We start from the raw sequence: 24,775 nt of genomic DNA on the forward strand, positions 1-24,775 counted from the left end.
TGCTCTAGCTCATAGACTTCAAAATAACTTTTTTTGACTGTGTGTTTTTTTATTGAACTATTGCTGTGCTGATGAGGATTATGTCTTCTTCTTCTTCAGTTGCTGAAAACAGCAGATGATGTTGCAAAGATGCAGGAGGAACTGGAAACGATGAGCCCTCTTCTGGAAGAGGCGACTGTTGAGACTGTTGCAACCATGGAAAAAATAGCCAAAGACACTGTGAGTCAAATGTTGATGAGTATATAAGTTTTTTATGTTGATCTGAAGACTTTTATGTTGCTCTATGCACTTACAGCTAACATAAAAAAGTGTCAATTTATCATATACCTACTCTTTCCAAAAATTTATGGTTGTATTTGTAGTTTAGCTGAATTTTAACAACTTCAATTTCTGCATGCAGATTGTGGCAAAGGAGACCCAAGTTATAGTTCAAAAGCAGGAAGCTGAAGCAACCATTCAAGCAGAGAAGGCGCAAGCAATTGCTGCCGACGCACAGCGAGATCTGGATGAAGCTCTTCCTGCTCTTGAAGCTGCTCTTGCTAGTTTGAAGTCGCTTAACAAGGGTGACGTTACTGAGGTGATGACTGGTTAATTTTACTATTTTATTTGTTTTATTATAATTATCATTGTATTTTCAAATGATTTTATTAAAATAATGATTCAAATATCAAAAATATCATATTTTGTTGGTGTGTTACATCTGTTATCCTTAGTTAATTCAGTGACTCCAATATAGCCATCGTGTCAAATTATTACTCGTTAGTGTTTATTGAAACTTATTCTTTCATTTTTTAGGTAAAACTTTGGTTACTTCCTAATGCTTTGCCTTTGCAAGGTTGCAATTTCCGAAGCTTATTCTTGCATTTACATTGGAAACTTTTTTTCCGTTCAATAGGTGAGAGCACTGATGCGTCCGCCGGTCGGTGTACGGATGGTCATAGAGGCGGTTTGTATCATGCAAGGAGTAAAAGCAAAGAAGGTTGCTGGTGAAAAACTTGGTACCAAAGTCGACGATTATTGGGAACCTGGGAAGGCTTTATTGCAGGACCCTGCAAAGGTTGTCATCAGTTTTTGTACAAAATCAACTTATTTAAGAGTATCTTTTGCTAAAATCTTTGTGCTAAAACACGAAATTCTTTCTCATCTGCAGTTTTTGGAGTCCTTATTCAAATATGACAAAGATAATATTTCTGAAACCTCAATCACGAAAATTCAACCTTACATTGACAATGACGATTTCATGCCTGCGGCTATTGCCAAAGTATCAAAAGCTTGTACTTCAATTTGTCAATGGGTCCGAGCCATGCACAAGTAAGCTTGGAAACTATAGATGGAGAAAATGGACTCAATAGTGCTGAAATCCAGTTTAAAAGGAAATAAAGTTAACCTAAGTTTTCTGAAACTTTTACATATTTCACATTCAATTATTGTCCACATCCGCCAGGTATCATCACGTAGCTAAAAGTGTGGCTCCCAAACGTGCCGCATTGGCAGGTGCACAAGCTGAGCTAGCAAGCACGCAGGCAATATTGAACGAAGCAAAAGCAAAACTTGATGAAGTTGAACAGGGCATCGCCACTTTACAAGAGAAATACACGCAATGTAACCCGTTAATAACAAAATTTCTTTTACCTCCTCTAAATTTATCTGTTTTGTTTTATTTGTGATGGCAGTTTCATACATTGAAATGTTTCTTGAAAAAGGTTTAAATAAAAAGGAAGAATTGGAGACAAAATGCCGACTATGCGAAGAGCGTTTAGTCCGCGCTGACAAACTCATTAACGGTCTTGCTGACGAAAAGATTCGTTGGCACGACACTGTGACGTCATTGGATCACATGATAGCAAACGTTATTGGTGACGTTATGGTGTCTTCTGGCTTTGTCGCATATTTGGGCGCTTTTACGGTAAGAGTTTTGTTTGAATTGTTATCGCGGTTTTACAAGATAGCTGTTTAACTAATAAAGTTTTGGCAAACAAGCTGTATAGTTAACTTTTAACCTACATAACCTAAAAACGTTGGCAATGTTAACATTTCGATTTAGGGGGAATATCGGAATTCGTTACTAGCTGATTGGAAGTCTCATTTGGACGAATGCAAAGTTCCCAGGACGGAACATCCAACTTTAGTTGGTACGCTCGGTGATCCTGTCAAAATTCGAAACTGGCAAATTTTCGGTCTTCCAAGGGACAACCTAAGCGTGGAGAATGGTGTCATTGTACAATATTCTCAGAGGTGGCCATTATTCATCGATCCACAAGGACAGGTATTTCGAATGGAGTTTTTGTGAAGTGTCTACTGTTTGCATAAAACTTATCTATCGCATTGTCCTGAAATTTCCCTCCTGCAACGGTCACGTCCCACTGAGATTGTTTAAGGCATCATTATAGGTCTCTTTTGAACGTATCAGTAATCCGTCCGACAGTTGCGATATAATTACATATAACTTCCCGCTATAGTGGAAAAAATACGAAACTATATTGCATTTAATTTCTGTGTGGTTTGCATGTACGTATTTTTTGTAAAAATCTTCAAACCGAATAGTTTTTTTAAAGTTATGATTTATGTGGACAGGCAAATAAATGGGTTAAATCTATGGAGAAAGACAATGGCCTTGACGTCATCAAACTAACTGATCGAGATTTCTTGAGAAGTCTTGAAAATGCTGTGAGATTTGGTAAACCGATGCTGCTTGAGAATGTTCTGGAAGAACTTGACCCCGCCATTGAACCAATCTTGTTAAAACAGGTCAACACTGGCTTTACTACGAAATCAATTTACCACATGCGTTTGGTAGAGACGTAAATAATACTCTGACACTTGACTTCGGTACAGGTTTTCAAACAACAAGGCGGTATGGTGATCAAACTCGGTGATGCAGTTATTCCTTATCACGACGATTTCAAGCTTTACATCACAACAAAACTTCCCAATCCTCACTACACTCCTGAGGTGTCAGTTAAAGTCACCGTTGTAAACTTCACCCTTGCGCCAAGGTATAGAAAGACTAAATTATTGCTTTTATTTGATATGAACTTTTTTTCTTTTGAGAAGAAATATACCTTTTCTCCGGATTTTAGTGTTTTTAACTCTTTGGGTCAGATCGTTGCTTGAGAATTACATAAATGTCTTTGATATGGTTCTGGCTTCGTCTATGTATACGTACCGCCAACAATACTCATTTTCATCAATGTAGCGGCTTAGAAGATCAACTCTTGGGTCGGGTTGTTGCCGAAGAACGTCCTGATCTCGAAGAAGCAAAAAACCAACTGATTGTCACCAACGCCAAAATGAAACAGGAGCTGAAAGACATCGAGGATCAAATCTTATATCGGCTGAGCGCCAGTGAAGGAAACCCGGTCGATAACGTCGAACTAATCGAAGTCCTGGAGCAGTCAAAAGTTAAAGCTGGAGAGATAAAGGTGCTGGCATTTTGCAGTAACAAACTTTCTATTGCAACGTATGAAACTCCGTTTGATAGTACAATATATACTTACTGGAAGTTTTGTTTGCTTGTTTATATAGTAACATACTTACTCACATGCTTTCGAACCACCATTTTGTACTCAAATATCAATGCATCTAAGATCTAATAATTGATTTTAGGACGAAATGTGTTTGACTTCGTCATCGTTTGATTAAAAACCAACAACGGACAAATAAGATATTATGAAAACACGATATCGTAATTTGTTTTAAATTATGTGATGGTAATTGCAAGGATAAGTACGAGAGACTGACCTGACTATAAGCGATAGCGATGCCCTACCCATATGCAATTTCTTGACGCCCTTTTATTTGACAAATGTTGCCTGGATTTGCGTACAGGCGAAAGTGGTTGTGGCCGAACAAACGGAGAGAGATATTGACGTAACCAGGTCGCAATACATTCCTGTGGCGGTTCGAACCCAGATTCTGTTTTTCTGCGTCTCCGATCTTGCCAACATCGATCCAATGTATCAGTATTCTCTGGAATGGTTTGTTGGCATTTTCCTCAACAGTATCGCCAACGCTGAACGGGCAGGTGAATTCATGGCGTTTTTTGTTTTCTTTTTACTTTTTGAAGAACTTCGGTATATTTATGGTGATCATTATACGAATATATGTATAACGCTTGGTTTGTTGTTACCATAAGCTCTTTCGGCTTTTCAGAAATTGTGTTACATAGATTTTTTTTAATTCAGATACTGTGGAGAAGCGAATTGTGAACATCAACGAGTACAACACATTCAGCTTGTATTCAAATGTTTGCAGATCTCTTTTTGAACGCCATAAGCTCATGTTTGCTTTCTTGCTTTGTGTAAGTTTTCCATGGATCTTACTAATTAACGAATTATGTTTTGAAGTGTAGAAATTTTCATCTTAAACTATTTATAAGATTACAACATAAATTAACCTTGATATTTAGATTTTCTTTTTACATTTATCGTATTCGTGTGTCGACAGGTGAGGATTCAGATGAATGAAGACAAGATTGATCAGGATGAGTGGAGGTGGTTGCTTGCTGGGGGAACAACTACTCCTGAAAAAATACCAAATCCGTCACCGGACTGGATATCAGAAAGATCGTGGGGAGACATTCTCATGCTGGCTGCTTTAGTAAGAAAATAAATTTCTGTTTTCTTTTCGTCGGAACTCATTATATTTTTTCAAGAGGGTTGTGTCGGCAGGAGCACCCTAAACTGTCCACTGTCTTTTGCCACATTTGCATTTCGGCTAAAGGAATGCTTAGTCACGATGTTGGGCTTCTTTAACAAGTTCCTTTCTTGTCAGAAAACTGAAATTCCAGTTCCCAACTGTTAGCCTTAGACAGATTCGTGAACGAATACACGTAGGATCTTCAAGAGTACAAGGATTCAATCGCCTTCTCAAACACGTAGCGAAGACATTGGTAGATTTCTGTTTACAGGCGGCTTGATGGAAAGAATGTCTTTAGCTTTTTGAACAAATCCGTCTGCGTAAAACTCAAACGCGTTCCTTGTTAAATCACGCAACAAACGATGCAGTATGACTGACATTCTTGTGCGTATTTATGTTTTTTGTTATGGACCACTTTTGGTCTGATCTCTTTCCTTCGACTTGACTTGATATGGGTACCCCTTTGGAAACAAAGTTTCTTCCAGTTTAGCTCGAACGTTTATCGAGATCCCCTGCCACAACAAGATAGTAAAGTAATTAACGAAGGGGGGGGGGATTAATTTTCAAATATAATAAACATGATTTTTTAAATTCTTAGTTCAATATGTACTTATCCCTATTGTTATAAAATGTTTGTTTTGTTTAAAACTTTGTTGTAACACTCTAAAGCAAAACTTGTCGTTTCTTTGTTGCAGCCCAAGTTCTCAGAATTTGCAAAGGACTTTAAATATCATCTCGAGGCGTTTAAAAATATCTTCGACTCTGCAGAACCTCATCGGGAATCGATGCCAGGATCTTGGAATAACAAGTTGGATGATTTTCAAAAGATCATTGTTCTTCGTTGCTTGAGAGCCGACAAGGTAGGACTTATCCTGGACCTAAGATTTAATGCGAGTATTGCTATTTCAGTGCCGGTTAGTTTTATGGCTAATCTGTTCACTTTAAGGTGACCAACGCCATGCAAGACTACGTTGCCCGATACATGGGGCAACGTTTCATTGAACCGCAGGCAAGCGACTTGGCGGTCGTATTTAAGGAATCTTCACCAGTCACTCCACTCATCTTTGTTTTATCTGCTGGTACTGATCCAGCTGCCGACCTCTACAAATTTGCCGAAGAGATGAGATTCTCGAAGAAGCTGTCGGCTATCTCGCTTGGCCAAGGACAGGTGAAACGCATTCTTTTTAGTACTAAAACGCTTAACTGGAAAAAGAAAGCGTTGATTAGTGATTTGACGTGAGCCTTGTGGGTGGCAGGGTCCACGTGCTGAAGCTTTGATACGCAGCGCCATGGATCGAGGGAAATGGGTCTTCTTCCAAAATTGTCATCTTGCTCCAAGCTGGATGCCTAATCTGGAACGTCTTATTGAAGCAATTGACCCAGATAAGGTTGACATTTTCACACAATTTTTGATGCTTTAAAATTTACCACATCGGCAAGCTATATTTGCCAGTAGTTTCGGTATGTTTTTATTTGAATTTTTCGAAGTTTTAATATTGGGTGTTCATGAACTCAGGTGCATCGAGATTTTCGTCTGTGGTTGACCTCTATGCCAAGCAACCAGTTTCCAGTGTCCATCTTGCAGAACGGAAGTAAAATGACCATCGAACCACCTCGTGGTATCAAAGCAAATCTACTAAGAGCCTACACGGCACAGAATGATGATTTCCTTAATTCCTGCTCTAAGGTTACTAACACGTTTTACAACCTGCCTGTTACTGTTTGTACGGACCACTCAAATATTTCGACAAATTACTTGGCTGTGTAAGATTCTGTTCTCAAAAAAAACATTATTTTTTTTGCAGCAAGCGGCTTTCAAGTCTCTGCTCTTTTCCTTGTGTCTTTTCCACGGGGTGGCGATAGAACGACGAAAATTTGGCGCTCTCGGGTTCAACATTCCGTACGAATTCACAACCGGCGATCTTCGTATTTGCATTTCGCAGCTTAAGATGTTCTTGGATGAATACGAAGACATACCTTTTAAGGTGTGCATTAATATGTTAGCACTAACATGGCAACTCATATGGTCGTGCTAAAATCTTTAATTTTATCATATATGTTGCTTGCAAAACTGCCATATGTCAAATGTTCGTTAGTCGATACTCAATCATTGTCATTAACTATGTGTTCCTTCCGCAATAGCAGCTAAAACAGTACGCTGCACAATTTTAAACTCATCTTAATGGTAATGCTAAACACCTGGCTTTTACCATAACATGTAATGTATTATTCAAAGAATATTAATCCTGCAAATTTCTAGTTAAGAATGGTAAAAGTTGCTGCGTTTGTTAAGTAAAGTTAAGACGATTTTACATCAAGTTAGACTTTTTTCTTGACTGACATTATTTTCCCAAACTTACGCATTTAGCATAATTGAAATTATTCTGTTAACTGGTTATTTTGTTCTTGCATACTTGGTTTTATATCGCTTGGTGTCGTCTTCTGGCATAAACCACGCACATTGCGTTCGTTGAATATTGTGAGACTGAAAGTGAATGAAAACTTTTGCCATGATAGTTGCTCTAAAATCTTCTTGGTTTTACGTTGCTGCTTGACTTTTTTAGTGTTTGACGTACACAGCCGGTCACATTAACTACGGAGGTCGCGTGACAGATGACTGGGATCGACGATGTATGATGAACATCTTGTCCGACTTCTACAGTTATGACGTTCTTAAGATAGACCACAAATATTCGGAAAGCGGAATGTACAAACAAATTGACACCGATTGCGACAACAACGTAAGTATAGGGGCTGGTCCATGCAAATGTGGTAAGATTATTGTTTCATTATAGTATGCATGCTAAGAAGTAAGCTTTGCCCTTGTTTAGCCAATGATCAGTAAGTACAGCATTGCAAATTACTATTAAGTGTTCAGGAATTATTGAAATCAAGCGTGGGAGTGGTTTGTACGTTAGCATAAATGCAAGCTGTATGGTCGCATTAGTAATATCACGAAGTCTGTTTATACAGTGGTTTTCTCCATGTACACACTACACAGTATAGGTTTGTTGCGGGAAATGGCGCATTTCCTGGTGTCGTCAAAATCGTTTTACGTAATACATCGTTTAGCATGTCGTTAAATGAAATGACGTTGTGTTTTGCACGTAAGATTGTAAAGTTTATTTAAACTGTTTTCCCTTGGCAATGAAGGCATATATTTTACGTGTTTTGGCGCATATATGCTTTGAACTTTGCGGTTAGTATATGATCAACCGTATTTGGACTACCCTTTAGCTCAGCTATGTCCAACCTACTGCCCTGTTAAATATTTTCCTTGTTATGTGCTCAACATAATGCAAGTACACTTAACTTGTAGATAAGCAGCAGCCAGTTGTCCAGAAAAGTCTGGCCAATGGAAATTGATCAAAACAGACCAATTTTATCCTAAAACGACGGTTTTCTCAAAACACTATTTACCGACGAGCATTTTATTTACCGATTATTTCTATAAAACTTGTGTTGAACTTGGTCATGTGTAATAAATTATTTAATGGGCGCATCGCCGCATCTCATTAAAGAGTAGCGTCATTTTTGGCCCAGTAGCGCATTTCGTTTGGACATAGCTGCCATTGCTATTAAAGCTATATTATACTACCAGGGTTATATCCAGTATATCCGATCACTTCCCATTAACGACACTCCCGAGATATTCGGTTTGCATGACAACGCCAACATCACGTTTGCTCAAAACGAGAGCTTTGCTACTTTGAATGCTCTCATCCGCCTCCAACCAAAGTCTGCATCCTCATCAGGAAGATCAAGTGAAGAGGTAACCAGTCAGAAGTCAGGATGCAGTTGTATTTGAGAGATTTTTTATCATTTCCGTGCTCTTTAATTTGACTGATTTGTAGGCTGTGGAGGAAGTGACCAGGAAGATATTAGCGGAGGTTCCGAAACCAGTCCGTCTGGATGAAGTAATGCAAAAGTATCCGGTGCTGTATGAAGAGTCGATGAACACAGTTTTGGTGCAAGAGGTCATCAGGTAGATAAATTCAGGGAAATTGCCCATTCATGATTATGTATGGTAAATTGATAAACAAATCTTTTGCAGCAAAATGTTAGTAGTTAGTTTCTCAAAATTACAGTCTCTCAAAATAATAGTCACTGAAGTCAAACCTTTAAAAAAACTTGTTGATAACAATAAAATTAATGATTAATTCATGAAACAGATATAACCGTTTGTTGAACGCCATCATCCAGTCGTCTCAAGATTTGTTAAAAGCCATCAAGGGTCTCGTAGTAATGTCCGAATCGCTGGAGAAAATGTTTAACAGCCTATACATCAACGAGGTCCCGCTACTTTGGTCTGGAAAAGTGAGTCTACCGACCGAAATTTGGCACAACTAACTCCTTAATACATATCAGATCCTGTACATATGTTTGCGTAACGTCACATCACATTAAATCAATACATATTTCATATATCATATGATTGCATTGTTTTTACAACGTGGTATTTGATAGGCATACCCCTCTCTTAAACCGTTGGCATCATGGGTAGAAGATTTGTTGGCTCGCATGAAATTCATCCATCACTGGATAGATCACGGTGTGCCTGTTGTCTTCTGGATTTCTGGATTCTTTTTTCCACAGGCTTTTCTCACTGGTACACTGCAGAACTACGCCCGTAAAGAAGTTATCTCAATTGACACCATTAGCTTTGGCTTTCGGGTAAAGGCTTTTAAACATGCACATTCTGCTAATTTTGCATTCTAACTTTGCTTTTCATTTTTTGTTTTAAAAGCATGCTTGACAAAGCAGGTTTTTGGCGAAAATAATATCGCCTACCTTTTGTTGATGTTTTGTAAAATGCTCTTTAATTCGTATAGCGCACTTATTGGATTTTTATTCTATTGTCACTTTAATAGTTCTCGAAATACAAAATTTATCGAACACAAGCGGTCTTTGATATTTTTAGGTGATGGAAGAACATTTTGAGGAGATAAAAGAACGTCCTGTTGATGGATGTTTCATCAGGGGTTTGTATGTGGAGGGAGCGAGATGGGATCATACAAAGATGTTGCTTGGAGAATCCAAAGCCAAAGAACTTTACACAGACATGGCAACCATGTGGCTCATTCCTGTTGGAAACAGGTCAGCTCAAAAAGCATTACCACTTCGTAGAAAAGTCATTTACAACTTTGTTTGAGTATTTTTATTACCACATAACCCCCATGTTCTGGCGTCCTTTAAAGCTAAGTTCCATTTCCGTTAATAGAGACAATGTTTCAATGCACGACTTTAAAATTCTGTCGAAACTTAGCTTAAATTGTCAGTTGCGTATCCCATGCAATCGATTTCATCATCCATATTCACTGACACAGAAGGCACAAATCAGCCTTTAACAGTTATGTTAACAGTGGATATTTTCAAAATACACTGCTCTTGTTTGGAATGCCCGTTCCTTTGTCGTGGTCAATTATATTGAAGAAAGCTATGTTAGTATGCGATATCATTATTTAGTAGGTATAAAACAACTCATTAGAATTCATAATATTTACTAGCATCGTTTCTAAAATTACTTCTGGTGTGTCACCAAATGCATAACTACGGTTCGCTTTAAGCGAATGCAGTAATTATTCAACCTGCGGCGGACATACTGGTTTGTTTTATCATTACGTTCGATTCATTGACCGTGCGGCGGTGCGAGGAAGCGGAACCAAAACACTGTCTTCTTAACATCTTTGTTTTTCTTAACATCCTAGTATAGTCGAATAGTTCTTTAAAAGGAGTCCAACCAAGGCGTAAATGGAGACTTATTGAATTCATCATGACGTCATGCTTCGAATAGCGGCTTTTGAATTCCTTCTACGCAACAATGCGGAAGCACCTATGTGCTATAGTTATGCAATGCGATTACATAACATTACATTGCTTGTCGTGAAAAAGATATTAACAAATACATTTGATGATGTTGATATCACCAACGTAATATTCCTACAAGACTTCAGCGTTTAGATATAACTGGCTTGGCAAACCGAAATGCCCCAAAATTTCTATACTTCGGGACGTTTTAGTTCCCTTTGAATACAAAACAAATTAACAGCCTCAAATTCCATCGTGCTTTTGCAGTTTGCCCAGGGCATAGCATGTGAAAGATAGGCTAATTTACAAGCGCCGTTTAAAGGCGAAATGCAAAATAATTACGCATCTTTGCGACAGCGTGTATGTTTATTCATGAATCCGTTGTCGTTTATGTTGTGTCGCGAGCACTGATTTGAAACACTTCTTACCTCTATCATTTATGTTCATCTGAGTTTATGGGGATGTATGTTGTATATTTACTCAATTGTGATTCTCTGCTACGTTTTTACAGAGTCCAGCCGAAATCTGGAATATACGTTTGCCCCATTTACAAGACCTTGACCAGGGCTGGAACTCTCTCTACCACTGGTCATTCTACAAATTACGTCATAGCTGTAGAAGTACCCACTGACAAGAGCCAGAAGCATTGGGTGAAGCGAGGCGTGGCCATGATCTGTGCTTTAGACTATTAAACGCAGTTGTCTCCATCTCCCTTTCAACAAAGCTGTCTGTATTTTTTTCTGTGTAGTAGTTCATGTTTGGTTATAATACTAGTTACGGTTCTTTGTGCGGTAGAATTTTGTGCCAATAACCTCCCACTGTAAACTTTGTTTTACTTTTATATCGTTATTTTTCATCCAAAGCGCTTTTTGTGCTAAAGTTTGCCTAATAAATCTTTGTTACGCAATTTCAAATAAACCTTTTAGCACTGTGGAGCCGCATATATATATCGCTTGCAGGCTATGACAAATTTGCGCTGCTAGTTGCAAAACCTATTGCTGGTCCAAAACAAAATCACATTATATTGTACCAGTACTTGGGATTAGTAAATCTTGTTTTGAGGCCTTGTACTATTTGTCACTTCCGACTAATACCGAACTCCACATATTGAGTCACTGCATACATGGATAAAATAGTTTAATCAACGACAGAAAAGTAACATAACGGTAACACTTTTCATTGCAATCCAGAAAATGTCAATGTGGAAATAAATTGTAGTAATAAAAAGTTACCTGCCGCAAATATAATGAAATGGTTTAAATATTACGTAGGTATTTTGCAATGTATATCAATGACAAAATACAGTTACTATAACAAGTAATACTAAAACAAAAATTAGATAGTTGCATAATATGTCAGCAAAACAGCAACCTAGCAATAACGCAGATGACAGAAACAACCTTAAAGTGTACTTCAAAAAGGGGTGATACATATATAACTGATGTGTAATTCAAACAAAGTGCAATATTTACATTTCAAAGGCCTGCATGGTGTGTGCGTGTCTATCAAACCTGCTAACTCTGCATAAAAGTACATTAAATAAAGTTGACCAAACGAAAAGCATTGTAACTATTTCCCCATTAAGAATATGTAATGCATCACGGCATAATTTATAACTTTCATTAATAAAGCAACTTAACAGAATAAAACTAAAGCAATATCTAAAACTGGCTCAACATGACAAGTTTACTATCACCAAAAACTTAACACTAATAAACAAAGTTGCCAGTAACAAAATACTGCAAACAATTAGCGCTCATACATACACTAACAAAGGTAGAATGGTAGGTATTAACCAGTATCAAAATATTCAGAATAAAACCATAACTATAGATTGTAGTGGAGCTCACATTGCCAAATATTTATGGGTTTGTGGACATGGATATTTGATACACCTTCTTTTCCGCCAATAAGAAGCAATGAAAACACTCTTTTAGATAATTTTTGATGGTTGTTAAAATTTGGTGTTACGTTGTTGGTTTCTTCCAACTGATTAAGAATTTTGGCATTTTCAAGAAATATATCTGGCAGGGTCACTGAATCATTGGCTGTGCCTTTATCATACACTACCGCTTCCTTAGCAAGATTTTCTTTCTTTTGTAATGATTCATTCCATTTTTTTTCTGATGATTTTGACACTTCAATAAATGAAGTGGTTTGAAACGTTCTTTTTTCCGTTTTCAAAGGGTGCCAGGTTTTAGGAACTTGCGAGAGATTGTACGAAAATTTGTGTACAAGATCTTCCTCATGTAGACTCCTATGAGGTGAATCAAGAAATGCAGGATTCACATGAGCATAGTCTGGATCAGAACAATTGGATAGATTTGATGACTGCTTTTCATGCTGGTAACTGTAACCTGGCAAAAGAGAATCACCAAATGAAAGGCGATTGGGAGTGGTAGTGACACTTTTTGTGTTATGAGTGATTTCATTATGATCAACATTGAATCCCAGTAAACTGCATTTCTCCTTACAGTGTAAAAATGGATCATCATTAATACCACTGACAACTTCTAGACAAGCAACATTTTTATCTATAATTTCATTAGCGTAATTAGATGAAGCAGTTTTTCGTGTATTACGGCCATTTTTTGTGGTTTCGTTTAATAAGCATTGTTTGCTATCATGATGCACATGATATTGATGAGTCCCATTGGAATCAGTGGAAACATTTTGTGCTGAGTTTAAGTACAAGTCGATTGCTTTGTTTTGTTCAAATTTATCCTCACTGAGTGAATCACTACTTTCTGTTTTGGTATAACTTTTAGAATCTATGAAAGTCAGCCCTTTTTGATCCAAGTAATTGGTAATAGTTAAAGACTTTAGCCCACAGCTAAACCTATTATCATCACTATTTTCCTCTTCTGGCTTCGTAGGTAATGATTCAAACTTAACAACATCTTCCATTGTTGGAGAATGGTCAGCAACAATCAGATCATTTAGTTGAAAATCTGGCAGCAGAACCAGACAGTGATTTGTAGATGGCAGAGGTGTTACTTTGTCCTTACATAAACATTTATGCCAAGTTTGAGCATATCTGCCATAAACAGCTTTCATTGAAACTTTCCAAAGGTGAGAACAAGGCTGCCCGTTTTCCTGATTGCCGCCAAACACATAAACATCACTGTCAACTAAAGAAACAGAATGATTGAACAGCTGATAGGGAACACATTTTGTTCGAATCTGACTCCAAGAAGAAGTGAAAAAATCCCACGTCCAAACTTGGGTTTCGTTTTTTGCTGTGATTCCCATTAATCCACCACACATCCACATAATATCATCGTACACAATTGCAGCATGCTTGTAACGTGGTAATGGGCCATTTCCACTTGAAACTGCTTTCACCATGTTCCATTTCTTTTTCCGAAAACTATATTTCCACATACTTCCAGTGGGACCTTTAAGGTCAATATAACCACCATGTATGTACATATCATTTTGGTAAATTACAGCAACATGCTCCCTACGTCCAATTGGAGTTTTGTCACAATGTTGTCGTTTGTTCCATGTACTCAGCTTTGGATTGTATACCCAGAGTGGAACATCTTTGGGAGAAATAAAGCACATCTCCCCGCCAAACATATAAAGCTGGCCCTCAAACTCAACAATAGTATGTCCTTCCAGGGGTGGAGGAACATCTCCAACAGCATCAATCACAGACCAGCATCCTGTATCTAACTCATATTTCCAGAAATCACTCTGTGTTCCATTTGCACTCCGCCCTCCATACATGTACAGGTTTCTACCAGATAAGCAAATTACATGCTGGTGTCGCTGCAACGGAGCACGTCCTTTACAATTTACAAATTCCCATGAGTAAAAATGTGATAATGGGCAAACATCTCCATTAAGTTCTGGTGCAAAACATCCATTTCCAAACAATCTCATACCACTTGGGGTGCACTTTTGTTAACTGTTGCTTGTATAATAAATTAGATTTAAGATCTAAGAATAAAATTTCCACATTGGTTATAAAATTGGATACAGCAAAGGATAAACAAAAAAAAGGAACTTATTATCATACTTCAACAAACAAATATCATACCGGTACATCAAATTGTATTTAAGTGTGTAATGTTAGAAGCGGCTTGAAATTCGAAAGATGAACAAAACAGCCAAAATCATTTTAAATATAATTAGCAAACGTTTCGTTTCAATGCAGAATCATTCTTAATGCTGCTGATGGTATAGTGTAGCTGGAGTTTATATAGATCGGTGCTAAGGGTTAACTAAATTGCATAAAGTTTTTTGATTTTATTGGAAAATATTTAGAGTTGTGAGTGATTATACCATCAGAACAAATGTGGGCAACCTACGGCCCACTGAATGATGGTCAGTGTGGTCAGTAGTCAGTACACAGTTTCTGTGAAGATTCACAATTGATATCATGCTAAACACACATGTTTTTGGATATACCGTAATTAAAGCCACTAAATTATGCAGTAGACACAGGTTACGCAATCTGTATTTTCAGGTTTGCGTTTCTATATTAAGAAAAAGATAATTTCATAACAGGAATAAGTTCAAAATGGCCAAAATAAATCTATCGAATCAATAAGTTGTCACGAGAAGTAGTTATCCATTTGAATTATGAGGTTGTGAAAGCACAAATTACCACGAGCTTGCTTAAAGCAATAGAACTGCAGGGAAATACTTAATTTTATGAAGCTAAACAGTTTTAGACATACTTTTGTCCTTCATCATAGCATTGTTTAAAGTGAAATACATGAAAATCAAATTAAAGACTGTATATAAACGCTTTGTACAGATGTGATTGCAAATGACTGCAAATTATCTTCGAACTAAAACACTCACTACTTTCTACTACAGCATTTGGTAACCTGCTCAAGTACGTTACTTTGGACTAAAAACAACTTAACTAAAAGTAGAAGTACTCATGAACAAAACTACTTAAATAAGTAGCCAAAGTGGAAGAGATCTAGGCCATATAGGTAGACTACTTAAGTAAAATTACTTCGTTACTGATCACCACTGGTATTCAGACTAAGCTAGCCTAGCCTACTACTAGGCTGGGCCTATTCCTGTCAGCCAGTGAGAGTGAGTATTTCATCGAAAGTAGATCATGCAGCTTATATAGTTAAAGACAGGCAGTTAGGTTAGGAGAATTGGTACACAAAAACTTGATTTTACTTATCTATAGGGTTTAATTATAGTTAGATTTAGATTAGAAGGCAAATTTAGGTTACGCTTAGCCTCTTAGGTTACTATGTTACAACATTTAAGTTACGTTAAAAAGAAACTGTGAAAAAGAACTTTGAACGCACGATTTTTTCCAGTGAAACAGTGGCAGCCGTCCGCCTGTACCGGTAGCCTAGCCCACATACCGCAGGATACCGGTAAGTCATACTGGTGTACACATGCACAGCTTACGAGAAAATCACTCAATTATATCTTAAAACAGTTAGGCTGAAATTTTAAGGTATCCTAAAGGAAACCCACGAAAGTGAACTACATGCTGACACTAGCGTAAGGTAACTGCTATCGCCTGTAAGTGTCAGCTGAGGAGTGAACCAATGTCAACAAACCATAACAAACTAACTTCAAGCTTCACACTCTTGACAACACAACGACCACTTCTGGCACTATCACGCGAGATCGGTTAAAAACGAAGAAGAGAAAAGTTAAGAAAAAAGCCAGTAAACTCGTTAGAACGATTTCAAAGTCACAACATCAAAGGGCATTTAGGGCAAGCGGTGGTTAATTCGTTTAATTGTAGGGGTTTGTTGAACCAACGATATAAAGAACGATATAAGAAGTTCTTTATATCGTTGGTTGAACCGTGTGATTGGCTTCGATCCGAAACCAAACTTTCGGTAATGTACCGAATTATTTCGGCTGAATCATGCAATCTAGTATTGCAGATATTCATATCGCAAAAGCTAGTACAAGTAAACAAAACAGTGCCTGCCTATGCACGACGACTTTTAATGAAATACGATAGTTATACCATAATCTAGGTACTTACTTACCTTATTTCTAGATAATATAATAGATTTCCTGTAAAGTGCAACAACTACCATATTCACTGTTTTTATAGTTTTCCTGTGCAATCAAGGAATTTTCAAGCAGGCTATTACATTTATTTTGAATATTCACATGACGACCGCAAACGGAATTTGGGTACTTTTACCCGATTCGGCTGAATTAACTCGGTCTGTCGAAATTTCGGTGCACCTTTACATATAATTGAAACAACTTAATTATAGAGCAGCCTACACTTTTTATAGCAAACTTTGGTTTGGTTTTGTAACTTGGATTTGAGTGTCCGAAGCTTTTATTTTTATTAGGCTTACTTTATGGTAAAGTTGTCTCAGACGAAGAGAGTTTTTTTAATTTAACAAGACATGAACTTGTTTAAAGCAAAGTTCACCGATAAAGGCAAAATTAGTAACTTTCAGTTAAAAAAGCTGGCCCAACAAAATTGGAGTTTACTGCAATGTACAGCACAAATAAGCTTCATGGTCATAATATTTTTTAAAATTTTATTTGAAACCAGCACAAGAAATGCAGAGGTTGAGGTACGAACTATATAAAGTTTGCTTAATTCCCGCGCGTGCCACCCTGCCCTGGATTTTTTCTAATAGGTCTAATTATTCGTAATCATGATCAACAGCAATCTTAAATTTTACTTTTACAATATTGTAAGTTGTAACTTATTATGGGCACCTGAAAACTGCTACTATATTAACGAACCACGCTTCATTACCAACAGAAGATTTGCCATTTTGTAGATGCTGTATTGTCTGCATGGGTGGCCGATACATGATGCACAAGTTCTTGTTAATTTTACAACTTTTTTTGAAAAATGTTAATAATTTGGGATTTTTATTTATTTAAAAAATTTTAAATCTAAAAGAAATTTTTTTAACATTTATTTGGATATACATATTTTTTTGTAATTATTTCAAATTGACTTTGAAAAATGTTTAAGTTATTTTTTTGAAAACCGTTGTTTAAATGATTTTTTTGAATTAAAAATGCTTCTGTTTTTAAAAATTTTTCACACTGCGGGATATTTTCAAACGAGTAGTTTTTCCTTTCCAGACTTTCCACGAAGCTGACAAGTGCCATTACAGTTTTAAAATAACGCATAAAGTTTTTTGAAAAAAAAAATATTTTAAATATAGCCTAAAAGCAAAAATATAAGAAGTAATGTAAAATGCTTTTAAAAAATTAATAAAAGAAATTAAAAATAATAAATAAAAATTCAAAGTATTAAAACTTTTCAAAAAAAGTTGCAAAATTAACAAAACACTTGTGTGTCACGTGTTGGCCACCATAGTACCATGGTATAAAAAACTTTGATCTCTTTAGGCGCTCAAGGAAAGAATTCCCCACTAGATAAACATGCATGATAAACGTTAAAAATATAAGCCGTCCATGAATATACGCGGCACAAAGAATATCGAAGAAATAAATATAAGCTGAGTCTTTTTTTTGAAGAAATACGGTATCCATGGTCATGCATATTAAGACCAGAAAACAAAGAAATTTGCAAAACACAGGTTAACTGGAAGCAGAAATAGGAAACATCGGGCAAATCTAAATAGCTACATGTAATGATTTCACCGGCAAATTGCGTTGTGTGAAACCGGAAGTTATGTCAACAACGGTCATTTTATATTGAATTTGAAAGTGTGAGAATGGCGTTTATTCAAACTTACTTAGCTAAAGTAAACTAACATTTAAGTTCCTTTGCGCTTTGACACAAACCGCTTCTGTGTAAAACTTTTCACTGTGTAATCAACTTTCATAGTACCGTGTTTACTTTTCAACCTAGTTTAAATTAAAGTGCTAGTTGTTGGCCAGCCAACTTCAATACGGATCGAATTAGTAACGCGGATGATGTAGAAATGATAAATCTTCTTGCGTGAGTATTTTTCCACCTAGACTAAATTAAATAAGCTATGACTACCAGTATGTATAATGCAAAAAATTAACTCCAGTTAACTTTGCAAAAAATGCAGCTATTTGTAGTTGTACCTCTATAGTTTTCTTAGTAGTTTAATAGCTTTCTCATATACTATGGCACATATCCCGACACATTTATGCATATCGTAACAGTTATCTTCTCACCTTAAGCCCCAACAGTTGGTTAAATATGACATTATACCAGACTGTTTGCGAAAAACGTCCCATAACTTCCACGGTCAACTCAAGGTTTGTCAACACCCGTCTTCTACGAGCGTAGGACTAGTAGCCTACTATGAACACCATACATCATTCAGGCTCACGGTCGCACGAACGTGTATACTCACTGCACAAGCGCGTGACTGAATGTACATTGGTATAAACTGGTGACTAATCGTAGCATGGCTGAATGTGCAAAGGTGATATTTACACAATTGCGACTTCCCCTTGAAAATAACTGTAACTTTCCATGATGAACATAACACCACGCGCGTTTCCATTATGACGTAACAATGGTTGGAAAACCTGAAATAAAGAAATAAATACAGCTCAATGACAAGACATTTCTTCAATGACAAACTAGTTCGGGAAAATCTGTTAAGTTCGACGTATAGTGTTTGCATAAAGATGTGGAATTTCAACCAGAAAAACATCACAGCAATAACTGAGATAACTCATAGTACTAAAACCTATTTATTCTCTAAATATTAATTCTAAATATAAATAAAAATATAACTAAATACTCTATTCCAGGGGTGGAAAAACTTGATCAATGAAAGAGCCAGCGAACCGCAAAATCAGTTATGTCAATGCAAATACGGTAAACAATGCATGGATAATGAACGGTAATTTAATGGATATTACTAGTCATCTAGAAGAGCCACAAAAACCATGTTGGCGAGCCGTAGTTTGCCCACCTTTGATCTATTCCATAGGCATCTTTGCATAACTTATAAGTGAATCAGGACCAAATCCAGTTAGTCAGAACCAATTTCATGACATCTCACAGAACGAGAAACCGTCAAAACGTAAATAGCTCTTTCTCAGACCATTGGGTTATTAAGCGTCCAATGACATTCTTCACAATTTCATCCACAAGCTGAATGGCGTATTATATTGTATATACATATAAACTAATTCATTAATTATTGATGATATTGCACAAACTGGATTTACTTTGTGTACAATTTACATTGGTTGATTTTTAATTAACAAAGCTTTAAGAAGTAGTATAGCGACCTTTCTATTTGTGACGATATAAGGGCAACTGACTATTAAGTTATATTTAGTCACTATACCATTATATCGTTGTTATTATGTATACACAATTTTGAATTGGGCCCGACTAATAAGAGCTTGGTCGCTCCCGTTTCCACCGTGCTTCCCGCTTCCCTGACAATGACCATCATGGCGATTGACTCTACCGGTGTTATACCAAATTTGTTCAGGGCATTGTGAGATTGAGATAGTTCATGACTCAGCGTAAGTTTTCTGCTCAGAAACTTCAGAGATTGCCGACAAGGATAGAAACTTAACTTACAAATAAGAAAGCAAAACTTACAAATTTATAAGGAAAACAAAGTTTTTGATCAGAAAACTTACGCTAACTCACACGACATTTTTACGTCAAGCCACCCGGAACAAATTTGGCAAGACATCGGAAAATTATTGTAGTCCTATACTGCATACTGAGTGTAATCATAGACTACTAAGTTATAAAAGTAGTTTAGTAGTCTATACTGTAATTGAAAATTATATGGTAGCAAGCAGCATTGCCTTTTAAAACAGGTTTACATTGCTCGCCACACTACACACGTAAAACGTAAGTTATATATGGTAACAAAGCCCTCTATATACCTTCGTGTACGTCTATACCTCACAGTGGTACCGATGATAATTCACGCAAATGGAAATACTGCTTATGTCATTTTTGCAGGAAACCGCCGTACCGTCAAATTTCTTTTGGCCTATGTATTTTATACAACGTTTTTACAAAAACTTTGGGTCAAGACGTCTAGTAATTCAGCGTTTAAAACTTAAATTTTTAACTTTTGGCAAATAATCTATAGGCTACATCATAGAAAATTTTCCTATCAACCATCACTGGTCAATGTCATGAGCATGCAGTGACTACAATGTTCACTTCACTGACTGGGTTATTTTCAGTTTAGTAGTAAAAAAGTTAAAAGTAATTTTACGCTTGTCGCACTTTAAACCGCTACTATATATACAGAACGAAAACGCAAGTTATAACACTAAATAGTTTCTTAAATTTTATTTGGCTCGATGTAAACTTTTTTTCTAAAAGAGACTTTTCTATTACTTATCTTTCTACTTTGCTTGGAGTGTAAAACCTTATATTCAGTATATTATAAATATACAAGATGACTCAAATGAGTGTCCTTAGTGCACATTTTTTTGATTTGTTTTCTCTTAACAGCATCATGTTCAAAGCTTTAATATTTGTAAATACAGACTCAAAGATTGCAGTCGTAGTTCCCTTTTAGGTGCGACAGATCTTTATATTTTATGTCGCAGGTGTCAATACATAGTAAAGCAATAAACCCCATAATGAATAGTATAACAGTGAAATTCCTAACAGGCCACCTGAGGTTAAATATTGCATGTCTGCTATTCCGTGGGTTACTAGAACAATTTTATGTCCTACATTTTCTTTTTCTTTTTCATTTTCATTTTCCGGTTCGACTTTTTCTTGATCAGCAAGAAGTGAGACATTACTGAGATCTGTATCTATTTCTGTATAAAAGGAAAAGATATCAGCTGATAGATATAAAGACTTTTTTCTTGATGCCATCGACATGTTCTTTTAGCATGAAAGTTTTGACATAGCCTATACGCTTTTTATGATTGAGGAGGTTATGCGAGATTGTGAGATTTGTTCTTTGTGCATATGAAAGCAAAGTTAAAAACATACTTACCATTGTCAAGCAGACGATCACTCTCCGTGTAATCATCAGGTGCTCGCCAATATTCTAATTCTGTAACCATCACTAGTTATTCTTTATTCGCTATAGCACGCTTATCTAAGCAAAAGTAAAAGCTTTATTGATTCTCGGTTTTTAAATATAGGCTATGTTTGTTTCCAAAGCATGCATTTAACAAGAAAATATGGTAAAAGTGTGTAGCACTATTGCATGTATTAAGACATATTTTTCTATCCACACTATTCTGATATAATCAGTTTGGTGACATAATAATTGTTGTTGTTGTTTATTATTATTATTGATGCTTTGATAGAAAAACCGCTAAATATATAGCCTACTTAAAGAGTGATGGAAAAAACGTTAGTTTGATTGGCGAAATCCCTATTTTGTACGAATATATACATGTGTGTTGGTCATTTGCGGATGCTTTCGGCTGCAAGCAAAATAAAAAAAATGCGTTTTTGGTCTTGCATTTAATATTGAATATTCGCGTTGTACCAACAGGATAAATGGTGTCAAAATATTTTGTCCATTTAAAACTTTAAGATAAAATAATTGCCATACTTTATGAAACAAAACGCATAAAAAGTTATTACAGTGTACTTCATGCAAATATTAATTCCAAGCTTATTAATCGATATTAATTTATGTATTACATCAGCATATTTGCTTCAAATTGTTCTTAGTCTATAGTCTATTCTATAACAATGTAGGCCTATTAGTAATCACTTACTTTTTACGAAAATTGCTTACACTGCATTTACTTCACTTTTTGCAAAATTCTTGTTGATGGACATTAAATTCCCAAACGCTTCCGAGCAAATGCAAAAGATTTAAGAACCTAACGTATGACCTTTCAGCTATCATCATTGGCCTCCTCAACAAAGTGAATGGTTATTTACTAAAAATCATGCACGTTATTTTCCTGAGTGTTTGGTCACAATGGAATGCCATTACGTAAGAAAAATAACATCCAGCAACCAATGCTTCTATATTATAGAATCTATAGTATAAATAAATTTGTAGGCAAGATGTATACATCTTAATTTGTATATATAGGCCTATAGTTGCTTGTCAAAAACTGGATTAAGGTCACGGTCTGTATAGTTAACGATACTTGCTATAGAAAAAGAAAAGCTGTCACAGGAAGAAATCGTGCGTTCGAAGCTATTTATCTCATTTTCTTGTTAACCTAACTTAAATGTTATAACACAGTAACCTAAATCTATCTTCTAATCTAAAGAAAACTCCAATAAAGCCTTAAACAGCTAAAAGCAACTTCTTACATGGCCCTTCTGCTAACCTAACCGCCTATCTAATAACAGACTGCGTGACCTACATATGGTGAATACTGAATAGTCACTTCGAAAAAGAAAACTACCGCGCCTGATATGTGATATGCATAAATTGCTGGAGACAGCGGGAGAGTTGCAACTGGCAATAAAAAGAAATAACCGTGGTAGATGAAAAACGTAGTGTTTTACATAGCAAGATGTGCTTTTACACCCAGGTCCCATGCACTCAAGAAGTGGTAACTTGGTTGATGTAAGGTATTTATCTGCAGTAAAAATTGACTACCACTATTTCAATAAAAATCCTAAATTTAAAGCTGAAGTGTCATATACTTTTCTGTTCAGTGTTCAGTTAACTTAACTTGAAAATTATTATCCTAACTTAAAGCTAAATGTGTTCCTTAATCTGAAACTAAACTCCAAGGCTCATCGTATTTTTCAAACTGTCAACAAGAGAAGACTAAAACTTTAATTGTTGATTTTTGAGTCGCACAAATACAATAGTGTACTTAATATAAAAGACCATTACTATAACGAAAAATAGTGATAATGATACTAACGAAATAAACTGGTCATAAAATCTTCAAAAGTATGTGTAGTAAATTTTACATTGATTGTGCCGGGTTCGTTGGAAAATGTAACGAAATAAAAGAAAATCCCAATGCGCGACGACATAAGCTTAAACACAAAATTATCGTTGGCAAGCGGGTCTAATTTGTCTATTTCGTGTAACTTGCTAGCGTAGGCTATACTGTTCCTATTACATATAGAAACAGTGCTTTTAAAATTTGATCGTAAAACGGAATGTCATTGAATAAATCGTTCAATATAAAAGAAAAAATGACCCATCAACTGGGAAAAGCATTTAACAAACCTGAACCGAACGTCGGAACAGGCTCTCACACTGGGATTGTTCCGGCTAATCTAGGACTATTCTAACACAACTCACAGGTTAAACTTTTTGCTAAGCTTATATGTTTACTGTTAGATCAGAAGTGCCGGATTTATTATTCACCAAACCAACTTGTGCGTCCCAGGATGCCGTTCTGTCATTGTGTTCATGTGTGCATTGTGTCATTGTTTACGTGCTGTAATTATTACGTAGAGTACCTGGAGATCACAGACCATTGAAATCCCAAGATAACTAACGGGAACAAATATGAAAATTGAACGAACGACCAAAAAGTATCCCGGATGTAACATGTCGTTTTCAGCTGATGACGTACAACGGTCATTGGTTTAAAAACGTTAATCTGGTCTAATACGATACCGGTAGCTCGCATTGGGATTGGGCTCCATGTATTTTAAAATAACTTTCTTGCTGTTACAGTATACTAAGGCAAAAAGCGTACGCGAAAATATACCCTAGGCCTGCTGGAACCGATAGTACCGTAACCTAGGTAGGCTAAAGTTAAACTAAACTAGCCTACCGATGCACGACCTGTGACTCTGTTAGACATAATTTGTTTAGCGTTTTATGAACAATTCAAAGATTACATGTTGAAATTTTTAAACTAGCTTTAACTGTTAAACTTAAACTTTGATTCGAAAACTAACGAAAGCTGTGTCCAAATTTCAGTTCTCGGTTAGTATTATGTCTGTTGTTTTTCAACTTCATTTCTCTGGTAACAATTACGCAACACGAAATGGAACCGATAACATTTTAATTTCATACTTTAGAACTGAAAATTATGGAGATAACTAGTCATGAGCAATGTTCAATGAGGATTGTAAGTTTAAATATAAGTTTGATTTACTGTTATTTCTTAACTCACGCTTTAAACTATTCTACGTTGTGGAATCCTAGCGTAGCCTAACAGGTGAAATCATTTTGTCAAAAGCAATATAGCCTAAACATCGGTTGCAAAGCGACTATAGGACACTGCAATAATTTGCTAATGTTTTTTCGCATCTGTGCCATTGCTACCATGCTTTTTAACTTTCAGTCTTCTGTCTAGCGCAGGGATGAGAAAATGTTCTTGGTCGAATGCCGTATTTTAGTTATCGGGGAATCAATTATGCCGCAAATCAAACAACTTTTAAGCAAAACGTTACAAATGTTAATAGGCCATACAAACCTCTCGAAAAGACCGCACTTTCCCAAATCCCAGTTTGCTCTAACAAACCAAATACTTCTATGGCGACAAACTCTACAGTCGT

The 24,775-nt window shown here is 36.3% G+C and overlaps 2 protein-coding genes and 2 long non-coding RNA genes across 8 annotated transcripts in view; 1 reads left to right on the forward strand and 3 right to left on the reverse strand.

Moving 5' to 3' along the window:
• LOC143473202 (dynein axonemal heavy chain 1-like) overlaps nucleotides 1-11,379 on the forward strand; it is a 42,649-nt gene extending 31,270 nt beyond the window's left edge. For all 5 annotated transcript variants that reach the window (XM_076970083.1, XM_076970082.1, XM_076970085.1 and 2 more), the window contains 25 exons: nucleotides 100-219; nucleotides 401-577; nucleotides 896-1,057; nucleotides 1,151-1,311; nucleotides 1,445-1,602; nucleotides 1,704-1,906; nucleotides 2,045-2,266; nucleotides 2,575-2,748; nucleotides 2,836-2,996; nucleotides 3,197-3,422; nucleotides 3,829-4,024; nucleotides 4,185-4,300; nucleotides 4,447-4,599; nucleotides 5,334-5,498; nucleotides 5,585-5,806; nucleotides 5,895-6,026; nucleotides 6,155-6,325; nucleotides 6,444-6,623; nucleotides 7,203-7,379; nucleotides 8,240-8,410; nucleotides 8,493-8,623; nucleotides 8,811-8,955; nucleotides 9,106-9,312; nucleotides 9,560-9,735; nucleotides 10,958-11,379. In XM_076970083.1, coding sequence (XP_076826198.1) covers nucleotides 100-219; nucleotides 401-577; nucleotides 896-1,057; nucleotides 1,151-1,311; nucleotides 1,445-1,602; nucleotides 1,704-1,906; nucleotides 2,045-2,266; nucleotides 2,575-2,748; nucleotides 2,836-2,996; nucleotides 3,197-3,422; nucleotides 3,829-4,024; nucleotides 4,185-4,300; nucleotides 4,447-4,599; nucleotides 5,334-5,498; nucleotides 5,585-5,806; nucleotides 5,895-6,026; nucleotides 6,155-6,325; nucleotides 6,444-6,623; nucleotides 7,203-7,379; nucleotides 8,240-8,410; nucleotides 8,493-8,623; nucleotides 8,811-8,955; nucleotides 9,106-9,312; nucleotides 9,560-9,735; nucleotides 10,958-11,138 — 4,287 coding nt within the window. In that variant the 3' untranslated portion in view covers nucleotides 11,139-11,379. The remainder of the gene's footprint in view (nucleotides 1-99; nucleotides 220-400; nucleotides 578-895; nucleotides 1,058-1,150; nucleotides 1,312-1,444; nucleotides 1,603-1,703; nucleotides 1,907-2,044; nucleotides 2,267-2,574; nucleotides 2,749-2,835; nucleotides 2,997-3,196; nucleotides 3,423-3,828; nucleotides 4,025-4,184; nucleotides 4,301-4,446; nucleotides 4,600-5,333; nucleotides 5,499-5,584; nucleotides 5,807-5,894; nucleotides 6,027-6,154; nucleotides 6,326-6,443; nucleotides 6,624-7,202; nucleotides 7,380-8,239; nucleotides 8,411-8,492; nucleotides 8,624-8,810; nucleotides 8,956-9,105; nucleotides 9,313-9,559; nucleotides 9,736-10,957) is intronic.
• A 187-nt stretch (nucleotides 11,380-11,566) lies between these two features.
• LOC143473204 (uncharacterized) lies at nucleotides 11,567-16,031 on the reverse strand. The gene has a single exon (XM_076970089.1). It carries the CDS (start codon nucleotides 14,332-14,334, stop codon nucleotides 12,274-12,276), a length of 2,061 nt encoding a protein of 686 aa, XP_076826204.1. The 5' UTR covers nucleotides 14,335-16,031; the 3' UTR covers nucleotides 11,567-12,273.
• A 412-nt stretch (nucleotides 16,032-16,443) lies between these two features.
• Nucleotides 16,444-19,465, reverse strand: LOC143473205 (uncharacterized). Its single transcript, XR_013120474.1, has 3 exons — nucleotides 19,296-19,465; nucleotides 18,544-18,903; nucleotides 16,444-18,358 (listed from the first exon to the last, which is right to left on the reverse strand). It is a non-coding gene; the product is annotated as an uncharacterized LOC143473205 (long non-coding RNA).
• A 1,409-nt stretch (nucleotides 19,466-20,874) lies between these two features.
• On the reverse strand, nucleotides 20,875-22,220 carry LOC143462996 (uncharacterized). Its single transcript, XR_013118232.1, has 3 exons — nucleotides 22,057-22,220; nucleotides 21,318-21,422; nucleotides 20,875-21,135 (listed from the first exon to the last, which is right to left on the reverse strand). It is a non-coding gene; the product is annotated as an uncharacterized LOC143462996 (long non-coding RNA).
• Nucleotides 22,221-24,775: the final 2,555 nt, after the last annotated feature.

This window comes from Clavelina lepadiformis, chromosome 1 (genome assembly GCF_947623445.1).
Source record: "Clavelina lepadiformis chromosome 1, kaClaLepa1.1, whole genome shotgun sequence".
NCBI classification, from domain to species: Eukaryota; Metazoa; Chordata; class Ascidiacea; order Aplousobranchia; family Clavelinidae; genus Clavelina; species Clavelina lepadiformis.

Coding starts and splice junctions, on each gene's coding strand:
- LOC143473204 (XM_076970089.1), bottom strand. CDS start 14,334: ATGAGATTGTTTGGAAATGGATGTTTTGCACCAGAACTTAATGGAGAT.